At 37.1% G+C, this 14375-nt stretch overlaps 1 protein-coding gene across 1 annotated transcript in view; it reads right to left on the bottom strand.

Moving 5' to 3' along the window:
- MIPOL1 (mirror-image polydactyly 1) overlaps nt 1-14375 on the bottom strand; it is a 156868-nt gene that overhangs the window by 115647 nt on the left and 26846 nt on the right. Inside the window, exons 6-8 of the mRNA XM_075712879.1 lie at nt 6926-7055; nt 1124-1157; nt 694-864 (exon numbers count right to left, since the gene is read on the bottom strand). Of these exons, the coding sequence (XP_075568994.1) occupies nt 694-864; nt 1124-1157; nt 6926-7055 (335 nt within the window). The remainder of the gene's footprint in view (nt 1-693; nt 865-1123; nt 1158-6925; nt 7056-14375) is intronic.

The following is a 14375-nucleotide window of genomic DNA, read 5'->3' as shown; positions in this document are numbered from 1 at the left end:
GGAAGAAAAAAACAAGAGAGAAACTCTTCCATGAGATGGGAAAAGCAAGGAGACTCTCTTCATGGTAAACAGAATGAAGACAATAGTGTTCTGTGAAAATAGGAAATTGCAGGGAATGAGTAATCTCAGCAGAAAAAGGACCTCAGGTTCTTTCAAGTCATGTAGCAGAAGTGTAAGACTTTGAGAGTCAAGGACCACATGCTGATTTTTATCTCCTGAATGCAAATCAACAAAGGGAGGAATTGTTTGCATTGTTGCGTGTGGTACCGTTATCTTCCTTTAACGTATATTTCTGCCACTTATAACTCTTTACAAATCCTTGAGTCCCAGTTAACTGTCATTATACTAATACGGCATAATGCAAAACGAAGTCCTTAACAGCTTTTTAGAGTGGTCAATACACTGAAAACTATTTTGTTTTAAAAAAGGAGACAGCTAGTGATCAAGTGCAAAAAATACAAAAATAACTTTTCTCATAAAACGCACTGATGTCATTTCAATGGGTATTCCTACCGTGAAGAAACAGCTGATCATTAATCAGCCATTTACCACAAGGGCTCTCTTTAAGATTTTCAGCAGGGAAAAGCAAATGAAATAATTTTTTACCCCAAAAGTAAAAGGGAAAAAAAAAAAAAAAGGAAAAAGAAAAAAAGAAATTTGGTATTGAGTGATTATATACTTGTAGAGACTTACTTGAGACAAAGCAGCATCCCGTTGTTCTATTACTGCATTCATTTCCTCAGCTATTATTTTCTTTTTACGTTCTTTGGTCCTGTGTATTCGATTCAGAATTATAGCTCCATTCTTCAGTATATCTATCCCTGTGTCTGCATTGTTTATTCTGTTCAGTAATTCCTGTAATGTCTACCAACAGCATTATATGTTAGTCAGACATGAAGTTTTAATATATTTTATTTAATATAGGGTTTTAATTAATAGGCACATGTGAATTGTAAATTGACTGAGTGAAGTTATTGAATTTTCATATTGCAGCAAAGATGTACATTATTAGTGTGTCAATTCTTCTTTTTCCCACATCTTAGTTCTTGAAACCCACTCAATTGAACTTAAGCCTCTAAGATATAAGACTGACATCAAGAAATCTCCTCAGAGAATGGCTTACCATGTCATTTTCTTCAGGGTTAATATTTTCTAGCCTAGAAAAAAGGGACACAGAAAGCCCGATCAGTAGCATTTCCTTAGTGCAGCAAAATGAGTTCGCTTTTTAAATCTTTAGAACCTCAAGTAATTTCATTCTACTAGTCTTTAGAGTCAACCATGACACTGAACATATTAAAGTGCCACCTGCCCGACTCCATCTTTCAATAATGCTCCATATCTTCAGCACTGACTTCAGACTGTTAAGTTATTAATGTTTACTGCTATATATGACTACAAGGATCAATTGTTCATATGTGCTTAGATGAAGAAAGTTCCCCAGCGATAGAAATGACTGATGCTCTTATTTTATTTATTTCTGGGCTTACAACTTTTACCTGATGTCGTATTTTTGTTGTTTTTACTGCACCCCAAATGAAATGGGACAGGACTGTTGTGGAGAATTTTTTTTTTTATTTTAAAGTAAGTCTTTTTCCACCTCTCTCTCCCAAAATGAGGAAAAAATACCTAATTGAAGTTTTCTTGAAAATATTTTGGTTATATACCTTGCATAACATAGCAAGCTAAGCCTGTTCTCTGCAAGGCCCTTATTTAATTCTGGAACAACCTCCCCTGCACTTTCCCCCCTTTCTGTTTCAACAGAACTTATATTGACCTGCCAAATACAAAGATGATACGAAGAATTTAGTCATACAGCATTGAACACCGGCTGTGCAAAAGCAGTGAGTGATAGCACAAAAATCTAATAAATGGCAGAGTATGCATTTTATTTTACTTAAGGTTAGTTATATGGACAGCATATTATTTAAAACAGTTATCTGTATTTTAAAACGGAGGAGACCTCTTTTCTGGAAAAATGAGCATATTAAAGTTACCTTACCACACCATTGCTACTTACTTAATGGTGACTTCTACTAAAAATAGGTCTGTCACTAGCATACGATATTTTAAAAGACAGATATAGTACCATTAAGCATCTGCTAATCAGCAACACACACTTTTTCAACAGTGCTGTGACAGTTGCTACTCTGAAGCCAAGATTTTAGCGAGCAAACATCATAGAGGACATGACAGCACACTAGCACCTTTTACATTAAAGCATTAGTTTTACCAGATAACAGTACATAAGGCATAGTAAATCAACCAGTACAGAAATTAATTCTTTAAATAAAAAAGAAATAATTCAGAATGTACTACCAGTGTACAACAGCTGGTATATTTATATGGAATTCACAAGCAGTAACTACTCCAACATATACAGTCAGCACCAGCACTAAACAAAACAAAGTAAAAGCTAACCTTTCCTGGGTTTAACTTGTATTCATAAAGTAACACAAATTGTAAAAACCCCAAACATATTATAAGTCCAAATTCTCAGAACTGGCTTCTTGACTTGGCTTCTTGTCAAGTTCCTGCTTTAGGTTTTTACATTGCTCAAAGCGCCACTTCATGTGGGACTTAAAAATGGATCTCCAGCTAGTTTGTATTCACAATGAAAGGAACGGTATTTGTCAAAGTAAATTGGCAGGACTGACCCGGATTCTCCAGAGGACTTCTACCCTGCTAAAAGTGTGGGTCAACAAAATCACCCAGTCGACCAACAGGCTGGGTAAGCAAGACACCTTAGGGAGAAACGAGGGTGGGAAAAAGAACAGGAACTTCTACCATAAGTGTAGCCCTTCAGCATACAACTTCCACAAGGGATCTGTCTGTAGGTGTACATACACCTCCTTAGATGACAGTATTTTTTAAAAAGCAGCATCCAGAGCTGTGTATATTTGCCCTGCTGCCTCTCCCTGTTCTGTGCACAGGCAATAAGTGATGCTAAGATCTCTCATTATTTTAAACAGCAGTAACCAAGGATTCCTCTTCCCCCCATTTCTACACCCATTCTGCTAATGTAACCCCTAGGGCCAGCGAGACTGAAAGAATTTTGGTTGTTACAGTTAAATAATGACAACAGAATTGCTCCAGCTGCTAGTTTAAAGAAAGCATTAAAGCATTTGATAAAGGTTGGCAGGCTGTTCAATATTGCCCTCTTGTAAAGACCTCCGATTGGAATAAGTCCAAAGCAGATAGAAGGAGTGACCTGTGCTCTAAAACTTGATGAGTGTGGCACAAGTAGCCAATGTTCTTTAAAAAACCCCAAACCTCTATGTGCTCCATGCCCGAGAGAACTTGACCTTTTGAACAACCAGCATCAGGAAGAAAATATTTAGGATGGTAGTCAGAAAAGTTTCAAAAATCCAGATGAAACTCCAAAATTAAATAAAATAAACAGAGTCCCTCATGGCTCATCCCACCACCTCTGCTTCTTCCAAAGGATTAGTGGAGTGGTGAGGTAAACTCCAAAAAAATTTCCATTCAGCCACAGTAATAAATTACTTAGAATAAAGAGGCTGAGAAAAGTAATTTCCTCATGGGGTTGACTCTGCTTCTGAGAATGCAGCACCTCAATTTGACTCTTCTCAGTCAGTCCTGGCTTGCTCCTCTCATTGCAAAATGCCAGACATCCAGGCAGATATGAGTGCCTTGTCAGCTCAGCTGAGATGTTACCACAGTTAGTAAAGATGCCCAATGTTCTGAAAAGCCTGAGTGCTGGAGCCAGGCTGGTATTCCAGCAGGAATCTTGGCTCCACTCAGCCATTTCTTGTTTGCAAAGTGTGCAGCTGCATGAATAAGCATCCTGTAAGCTTAGAATAAGTGGAACAGAAGAAAAGCGGCTGGCCCTGATGGAGGCAACCCTACCTTCTTGGTTCTGTAATGCCCAAAGATTTCAAAAAGAGCAAAGAACTTTATTCAAAAAAAGAACACAAAATCCCCTGAACCAATAATCACAACAGGAAATGTTTCCCTGTACCATACCATTGCTCTTTTTGGAAGAAATATCACATTATCTAGAAGGTGTTGTCACATAGAGGACTGATATGGGTAAGCGAAGAGCTGTGGTCAGCTTGACCTTGGTCAGGCTGCACAAATGGATGCAGTCACCGTGGACTGCGGTAATACTGAATATAAGTTGGTGGAATGGAGCCAGGCATCTTTGAAGTTTCTTACATTGTCTGATATGGCTTAAGACATTCCCATCAAACTTGCAATTTGGCTGAACGGGTAGCAAGGTAAGAAAAGAGGCAGATACTAAGACATCTGATGCAGTGAACATGATGATTACTTGGACATAAAGAATGAGTTTTTCTCCCTTTCAGGGGATTACATACAGCAATTAATGCCCAGTAATTCATTACCATTAAGTACTTACTGCATGAACAATTAACAAACGTTAACAAACTTTACAGTGGGAACAAATGAAGCTTTTGGGCTCTCTGCCTTTGTGGCTTTTGTCAATTAGGATTTTTCTTTCACTGCTCTGATGACTGACACTAAAACTATCAATGAAAATAAAAGCATGTAACATTTTTCAGAACCCTTCAGCAACATCTTTGTGCCCTATGGGAGGCATAAACCTGCTTGGGATCTGCCTAAGGATTTTGTTCATGTCACCCTCAGTGACAGGTCACACAGCACCCACAATGTGAAAGACTTGGGTATGACTCTTCCCAACAAGCTGGTATTGCCACAGTCAGTCTCTGTAATGTAGAATGGGAGACCTTGGAAAATACTGGATCTATGATCTTGCAGCACACATTCAGCTTGGCAAGGACAATTCTTTTGAATTAAATTGGTTTTGCCCCCAGTTTTGTGCCCTGGTGTTGGCTGTCATGACAGCAAATATCACACAGAAGCCTGACCTGCACCCTTGCAGAATATACAGGAGGAGATACTAGCTACAGACAATGGCTCACTGGTTTAGGCAAAGAGGAATGCATATGGGATATTGAACTAACCGGAGCTGGTTAGCCCATTGCAATTTTTGCCTGTGTTGGGTTGGTGTTCTCCACAGGGAAATCTCCTGTGCCAATTCTGAGACTGTGAATGGCATCCGGGTATCAGGCCTCTCTATAAAGCATCAGAAAGAGCACCCAAGTGGATGACAGCAATAACAATTGCTATTCTCTAAATGATAGCAATAAGGTATAATAGCTTGGCTCCAAGCTATCAGCAAAGGGAGTTACTGACCCTCTCCTTGGAGCAAGTACCTTTTTTGTCATTACCAGTGTATCCAGTGCCTTCTGCAACGACATTTTTTTGGGGAAGGTAGTATACATGTTCTCCAAGAAGTGGAGTTTCTTATCTCTTCTCATCCTTCTGCTTAGAAATAAGTTGGTCTTCCAGTACAAGTGAAGCAGACAGAAGGGGTTGAAGGGAGAACAAGTGATGGTGTTCTGAGGGATTCATGTGTGTCAAGACCTGCCACATGTGTGCCTATGGATTCCATTGCAGAAAAAGCAGCAATATGCCTCTCACACACTTAATAACCTGTGATTTCTTCCAGAAGCCCAAAAGTCATTGACTAGGTCTGTCAACCAGAATAATTAATTTGCTGCAGGACTTCAGCACTTTAACCCCAAAGTTCTTGAGTTTATGCTAACACCTTATACACAGTTTCATTTGATGTTTGGGGCCACACAAGACTTTCTTGCTTTCTTTACTCTTGGAACATACAAAAGCAGAAGAATGACAGAAGAAATTGGAAAGAATGGAATAAGGCTCACAGCTATGATGCCTCTTACAGGAATTTAAAGCACATTTGTAATTTCCTCAGAGATTGCTGCTCAAAGCAACATTTCAGAAGCACATACACCTATAATGGGCCCTGTAGAGACATTTAACTCTAACAAATTGTGCACCAATTCTTGTGGGAATGGAATCTCCTAATCTTGCTGTTGAGTCATGCTACAGGCTGTGACAAACTAGCAACATGTAAATTCCAGAGAGTAATGGTGCACAAACTATGTGCACACTACTGAAATTTATTTAGATAACATTCTCCAGCCTTACCTACAAAAATACCCAAAAGAAGATGACTGGTTTTCTGCCATAAAGAGCAAAGAGTGTTCTTAGTAGAATGAATTATTTAAAACATAATTGCCTGCCATTTAGTTAACTCACAGCTGCACCTATTCAGTCTCCTACCATGAAAAACTTCTCTGTTTGCTTTGTATTTCTCTTGGCAGAAAAATAGGAGAAATTTCTCAGCCACTCTAGACTTTGGGGGACTACCATAGATGGTAAGCAAGATGATCACAACTCAGATGGAGAAAGATTACATGGAGAAGCAAATTGTAGCTTCAAAGCTGCCTATATACCAAAGTGACAAAAGAAACTGTTCTTGATCTTCCTCTCCTGACTTAACAGTTTTGTTTAACATGAGATTGCCTATTTCTGTTGTGTTAACACAGCACACATAAAACTATAAGAAGTATTAATTATACCCTTATTGCCTTACAAACTGATCCTACACTACAGACAAGAAAAACCCATATATTTTTACTACGTCACCCACATCACTAGTAGAAATTTTCCAGAAGGAAATGTCTAGGGGGCTTAAAGGTTTGATTGATTTCCTATACATCGCAACTTCTGACTGACATTCTGGTACTCTGTGTCACAAGATTCCTATAAAATGTCACATTCGTCTTATTTATCCCTGAATAAATCAATACCAAAGCTTTTGATTATATTTTTAATTTCTGTGATCAAAATTATTCACCTTGCTCTCAGTCTCCAGAGAAAAATACGGTCTTATAGGATGGCTAACAAATTAACCAATAGCACAGTAAGACTAGTACTAGTCTGGTATTTCATCATAAAGAAGTTTGTGCTATATAACCACTGTCAAGCAGTTTATGGCAGTCAAAGACTGACACAACAACCTTTTGGCACAGGGTAGAAAATGTATACTTACTCCTTGAGAGACTCTTCTAAACGCTGGACTCGTAGAAATGCTTCATCTCTCTCTTCATTGGCTAACCTAAGCCTTGCCATGACAGCCTCATCACGTTCTCGTTGAGCAGAATAAACTTCTTCCACCAGAGCTGCAAAAGTAACCAGTGTGTTTAACAAACAACTTTGACAGGGAAAGACACTATTAGACACACTTACATGGGCCTTTCTGAGCATCTCCTAAAATCAACATTTCTCCACTGACCTCAGATCACTCTGGATAAGGTCTATATTACTCTTCAGACACAACACTAAATAGCTGTTGATTGCTAAAATGAATACTTCAAGGAATGAAATAAAGCTATGTGTTTTTAAATTCACCCCTGTATAATCAAACAGGGCAAGGAAGTTATTTGCTTTGCATTCTGAATACTTGCTTAATGGAAAAGTAATTCTTAAAGCTCAGAATCATATGAGACACTAGTAAGTTTCTTCCAGGACATAGAGTTAAAAGTAATGATACATTAAAACTACTTCTACCATCACACTGCTTCCTATCAGGGTGGCACACTGATACTAAATATTAAAAATTCTGGTAGTTTCATAGTCTGTCTCTGGTAGCACAAGAGTGGCACAGCTGGCATCTCTTCTTCTCTGCCAAGCCTTTACTTTATTGTGTAATATACTGTTATATTATCTGTTACGGCATACGTGGACCTTGGAGCATTAGGTGCCAATAAACTAAGATTTACTGTCTATCCTTGGGAGCAAACTAACACCTTCAAGTCATTCCTCATCCCGAGCTTACATTTTCTTCCTGCCTCTCCCCTGTCAATATGTCTAACACCATCTCTGGCACACCGCCAGAATCCTTACCTCGACCCTGCCTCCACTAAAATCTTTATTCATACTTTCATCATTTCCCTCTGCAATACTGCAAATCTCTCCTCACAGTCATCATAAAACCCTGCAGCTGAAATGTCTAGGGACTTTCAGGATGCCATAGTAAGACAGCCATCACTCCAAGACAGAGGACTATATCCTCTCTGATTGTCACAGGCACCTCCAAAAAACTGAACTGAGGTCAGTAGGTTCCAGAATTCTCCATGCTCCTCTTCTAGTCTGCCAAGCTGGTGTTCAGCCACAGTATCCTAACACCATATTACAGTCTCTTTCAAATTTTGGCATTTTTTTTCTCAAGAACCTTCTGTATTAAGCCACTGCTGCTGTGCTTCCTTACCCCCTTCAGAACTCTGCTCCTCTCTGAACCACTATTCAAGTCATTAAAATCTCAAAGAAAGGCTTCCTCTTCACGTTACGCTAGAGGTTTTATCCCTTCCATTCTTGCCTCAATTGACATCAACTTTGTTGCCTTTATAGGTTAGTTTAGTCTTCACCTTTGTACATCATTGTACAAAAACTTCACAGTGCGATATAACATAAAGCACTTTATTGTTCTTCACAGAATGGAACAATAGGAACATAGTAGTACATTTTGGTGGCAGCTATATCGCTGGCACAAAATACACATTATCATTACTGAAAAAAACCCCAAAACACCCCAATCAACTGAAATACAAAAAGCGGTAAGTTTCAGTACAGTTCACAAGCAGCTCAGAGAAGCAGGGATGTAAGATGACTGAGAAGATGAATAGAAAAAGAATGTGGAGAGATGAATTAGGAAGCTAATCAAGGTAGGAAAGCAATCCTCTTGTCCTCAAGCTGGGGAGAAGAGTGTTACTGAGGAGTAAGGAAGAATTTTTTGCAGGTCTAGCAAAAGGTTGCATGATAACAGCAGACTGGACAAAAGAAGACAGGGAAAGTCTAAATGTCACTTCTGGGAGTCCAGTCCCTCCTCTCACAAAAATCTGCAGAGGAGGTGCAAGCCTGGTCATCAGGCCAGAGATGTAACAAGATGTAACATAAAAACCAACCAACCAAACAAAAAAAATTCAGCATCAGAAGCACAAATCTTGAAATGTACAGATAATCTAACAAACACTGATTTAATTCTCTTCCGTTTGAGTATTTACTTGTTCCACAAGAATAGTGTCTTTTTAATTTGCCCTGTTTTGCTTGATGTGGAATGGAAAAACTAAGGCATGAGTAAAGCAGCTGCAAAACTGCATGCACACAGACCGGTAGGCAGGAGTATGTTTGCAGCACTTGCAGAGGATGAGTCTGGTATCTGCAAAGGTAGGTAGCTCAGCAAGAACAAGAACAAATTGTATGGGGTGGGCCGTGCATTTCAGCTCACCAGACTTCCACTGAGGTTGCTGAGATCTATGATGGCAGGGAAACTAGTTCCTCAGCATTGACTGCCTCGGTAAACTACAATACAACTTCTATGCCCTAGTTGGATCTGGAATAAGCAAGCAGTTTAATTACGTATGGTAATTATTACCTATGTGTACCTCAATATATTTGTTTACTATAATTTTTCCAGTAAATTATGTCAGTTTATCTATCATCATGCCAGAGACACTGCACAGAGAACCCTTTGCATAAAGCTGCAAGTGGAAACATTATGCAATTTTCATAATGACAACAATTGCTGGAATGAATAGAAAGCTGTCTAAAATAACTAAAGATTTGGCACTTACTACTGTTCTGGGGTTAATTAGTTTCCAGATTAGTTAACTTCTTTGAGTGCATCCCTTCTGTCAGATGCTATAATGTCCCCACTTCAGCACGGAAAACCACAATTTGCTGACTGCTACAATGGATCTTGAGCATACAACTACACTTAGAGGGACTGTGTTTTGGTATATCTAATTCCCTCTCTGAGGAACTATAACCAGTGGTAATAATGACTATACAGGCTTTTTAAAACCAGATCATTGCTTATTTGTCTGTAAACCAAAGTAATTTATAAATATATATGAACAGCATGAAAACATTCAGAAAAAGAGATTTTTTTAAGTTACTTAAACATCCTGCTTATCTCAAATCTTACCATCCCTGATAGTAGCCCAGAGACTAATTGCCTTGAACAGTGAACCCTTTCCCCACCCAAAGGTCCATTACAAAATACTGTCTTTTAACTACTGGCTATGGAAAAGGGACTTAAATTGAGCAACTCTTTCTTGTTATTTTCTTATCCTTCCACTAAATTAAAGCATGGGAGTAAATATGCCAATAACCAGATTCACCAGCTACATTAAAAAAAATTTACAGTAGTTCCATATCAATCACAAGTATTTGGCTTTTTGCTTCTATTTCTTAAAAGTAATATTGCAAGTTAATTTTTTCATATTAAAATAGATTAGGGAGTGTGTAGAAAATCATGTAAGATACCTGCATGGTAATCTAAGTTTAAAAAAAGGAAAAAAAAGGAAAAGATACTTAGCTACATGGCATTTCAATACCATGTAGCAATACTGACACTGACCACAAGAAATTACTAATTTAAAAAATACTTAGAGTCCTCATCTAGCTCATTTTAATGGTCTACAGAAGGCTAACTTACCTGGTTCCTTTACCAGCCAGTTTCTGCTGAATTTAGGTTAGATATTTCTGTCATCCAATGCCTATATATTTCTGACTCTGTTTAATAGTTAACAAATTCCTTTTTTTAATACTATACAGAAAATTATAACAGTTACACAATTGCAGGTGGTCCAAGCAATAACATTCACTATTCAGATTGAGCTATGGATGAGTCACAAGTAAAAGTTCAGGACCATAAGGACCACAAGATTCTTCAAGTGAGACACTGCAATACATACTCTTTTGGGTTGCAATGCAGCAGCAAACCAAAACGTTTTGTGTCATATTTAGGAAAGTATGTGAAGTATAAGCTGTCCAATGAAAAGCCTATGAGAGAGAGTGACATAAAAATCCTCCATATTAAAAAGAGGAAAGACCATCCAGATTATCATCCCTATGCTTCTTAAAAATCCCAGGCAAAAATTGAGAGTAACAAATCTGGCTCCTAAGCCCCATTCAAGATATGGCATATCCAGCAAAATACTAGCCCCATACTGACACACTGACTTGATGCCTGATGCAAAGAAAAAAGTGATCCAGCTACTTAGTCACCAACTGCTCTGGTCGACACCACAAGGTTTTTCTTGGAGACCTTCCAATGGCGCACCAACCAACCCTATCCTGTTTATCTTGAGGCCTGACCAACAAGAAACACAAATTCTTATAGAACTCATGTTTCAAGCAAAAAAATGACACACAAAAATGAAGTATGAATAGTCAAGTATTAAGCTAAAATGAATTGTGTCATTTACTAAATCATATACATAGGACATTCAAGAATTAAAATACTTAAATCCTGTAGTGCTAAATTAAGAAAAAGGGATTATTTTCCAATGCTTGCAAACATTGTAATATATATAAATATGACATTACTATTTAGTTGCATAAACTTTATTTGCTTTGGAATAATTTAATAACATCTTTCTCCTTGTAACTAAAACCCCTGCATGCTCTAAAAGAGCTCTTTATTTTAAAAGAATCATTATGCTAAACTCATCAATTCTAAAACATTTTTAGTTTTTAGTAAAGAAAACAATTGTAAACAGAGAGCTTTTGTAAGGTAGATAGCTATTACAAAGTTCACTTAGAAAATCAATATAGCATTTTAGCTGGAATTTGCTCATTAAACACCCACAGCTCTAATGCAAATTATGATGGAATGAATAAAGCAAATACATATGCTTCTTTCTTTTTATTAAATGTAAAATCTACTGTTAATTGCATCTGGTATGTCATATAAACTTTTCTCCTTAACTATTAAATGGAAGCTTTTACAAAAGTCATTAGAGATTCTCTTTCTTTGACTTGTATAAATTTCAATATTTGTTCAGTAAAGGTTCACAGCAGTTAAATTACATTAACAAATATTATTAGCTACTATGTAAGCCAACTAAGTAAAATACTTATATTGCAGGTAAAACAAATCAATGGGTGTTTACAATAATATTTGGATATGTCCATTTTTAAACAAGCTTATCAAATATCATGTAATTCTTAGGCAAATGAGAGAGACTCAAAGTAGATTTTTTCTTCCCAAATACTCAAATTTGTTTAGTAAGCTAATTGTTTTCTAATATGGGCAAAAGTAAATATGAAGAAGATGAACCATACTGAGTATGAGTTTACTGAGTCAAAGCAGTGTACATATTTTCTTAGTTGAACCTGATTCTTTTGGCAAACCTATCTTCTACACTTTTAAAACTACCTTTAAAATACAGCAGTAGTGAGAAGGTGTGTTGGAAATCATTCTAGTTTAAACAGTGGTTCATGATTTTCCAAACAACAGAACTTTGGGGGAAGGGAGGAAAGCACAGTTCCCAGGAAAAAAGTCTGTTTGCTGATTTCCTAGAGGTCATCTGTGTAAATAAAAAAACTGAATAGGAGAGGCAAGAAAGAAGAAATTGTTAGGACTTAAAACATCTATGGCAGCAGAAATCACTTCATGTTACTCGTTAAAAAATATAAAATCCAGAATACAGGCCAGACCTCATAAGAAAAAGATGAGATCCCTACCCACACCGCTATCGCAGAAGATACAGTAAACATTGTAACACTATAACAATCAGCTTTCAAGATAAGTCCGTTTTACAGAAATAATAACAGTATGTTGGACTTTGCAAAGTATTTGACATTAACAGATGTGATGAAATACTGCTTTTGGCTTTGGACTATGTGAAAAAAAAAGTGACCCAAGAAATAGTACAATTAAAATTTTAGTAATTGTTTTTGTAACAAGCACGAGTTATAGTGATCAGTCACTTACAAGACAAAGACATGGTGAGAAAGTTTTCCTGTTAATAACAATGTACTGTTGCAGAAGGTCAGCGTTTTGCAGTTTAAGATTTAGTATTCAAGTGAACAGTAAGTGACTTGGGATTTTCTTTGGCACTGATTCTGGTACATTCAAATTAATTTTACTAGTTACTCACACCATTACAGCAACAAGAAATATAAATGAGATGATACGTCTTCACAAAAAAGGCTCTGAGCATCTTAAATATTCAAGAATTGACTCAAATAATAATAATAAATGACTCAATAATAATAATAAATGACTCAAAAATTTTTTTGATGCATGATTCGACTTCTGTTTCATACAGGTATACAGGTCTAAGATAGGAGTGAACGTTGAACTCATTAGAAAAATGAAGCAAAGAATATTTTCTGTTTTCTGCCTTTTGGAGATGTATATTATTCTGAAGGAAAAATAGAAACATGAAAGAACTTACTTGGCCAGGTCATACTTATATTCAAGATTCCTGCAATGAGCTTCTTGTTTGTCCTGCTCAGTTGCCTCCATGAAAAAACTGTCAGCTGAAATTTATCCTACAAAGAGGTTTAACCAAAGCTTTTTAGGGATTTTTATTGTGTTTTCACTTTGGATTTCTGAGTAGCAGCTACACCAATGTGAGGAATTAGGGAAGTATACTGGGAAAAGAGGTGCAATGTCTACCTGCCTTTTCATTTTCATCAGTCCTCCCATTCCTGTCCACCACTGCTGGGTCTCTGTCTGTCTAACCACAGGAGGACTTGGAAACTATTCTTGCCATTTCTAGATGGGCCACTATTATTAAATTTTATTTAACCATATGGATATATGCTTGTTCTCCTTACAGAAATACAAACATGTATGTATTTGTTACCCAGTCATTTTAGAAATCAAAATCCTCTCAGACTTCTTTCTACTAGATTTAATGACTGTGCTCACAATTCTTAAATAAGAAGTCAATCTTATCATACCCAAAAATCCAAAAAACCAAAAAAACCCAGATTTCCTGCACTGCTATGAAAGCCGTTAAAATATGTGTCACATATTGGTCTCTGCGCATATATGTTACAAAATGCAGATAATCCCTAGAAATGTTCAAAGCCTAAGGCCCTTACACAGTTCTCATTCAGGTTAATGGGAAACTACCATGAGCTCCAGCGCTGACTGTCGACTTAAAAATAGTGCTGAAATGTTCTATTACAAAACAGACAACTTAAGTTCCTAGCTCTTTTTTTGAAAGCTGCCATTCATTTACTTTCAGTTATGACCTATAACTGAAAAATAAAAGCAAAACAGTGATAAGAATATAATAGGAAAACTACTTTTTTTCATTCGTTTTCACTGGTCTATACCAGGAATTATAGACTACAAGTCATTTACACCTAAATGTGACTTTATAGATAAAGCAATCTGAACAAACACTGATAGAGCACAGTGACTTCTTTATTGCTTTGTGTTTGTTGTATGTATTTAGTGCATAGCATTCATCTGCTCCTACATTTCCAATGCTATAAACAGAGTATTCCTAATAAAAGGCTAAAGTTGCTTAGTGGCAGCTCTGCATAGGGTTTTCTTTGTGTACTCAGATCCCAATTCAATTAAAAAAAAAATAAAGTGGGAAAGAATAGGAGAGCGTATTATACACAGACCCCAAGGCAATTCTTGTGAAAGCCAATCCCTGTACAATACTTAAGCCTCTGCTTCTAACACCCTA

The sequence above is a fragment of the Pelecanus crispus genome, chromosome 6 (assembly GCF_030463565.1).
Source record: "Pelecanus crispus isolate bPelCri1 chromosome 6, bPelCri1.pri, whole genome shotgun sequence".
Lineage (NCBI taxonomy): Eukaryota > Metazoa > Chordata > Aves > Pelecaniformes > Pelecanidae > Pelecanus > Pelecanus crispus.
The sequence above is the reverse complement of the archived record's forward strand: the minus strand, read 5'-3'. Positions and strand labels throughout refer to the sequence as shown.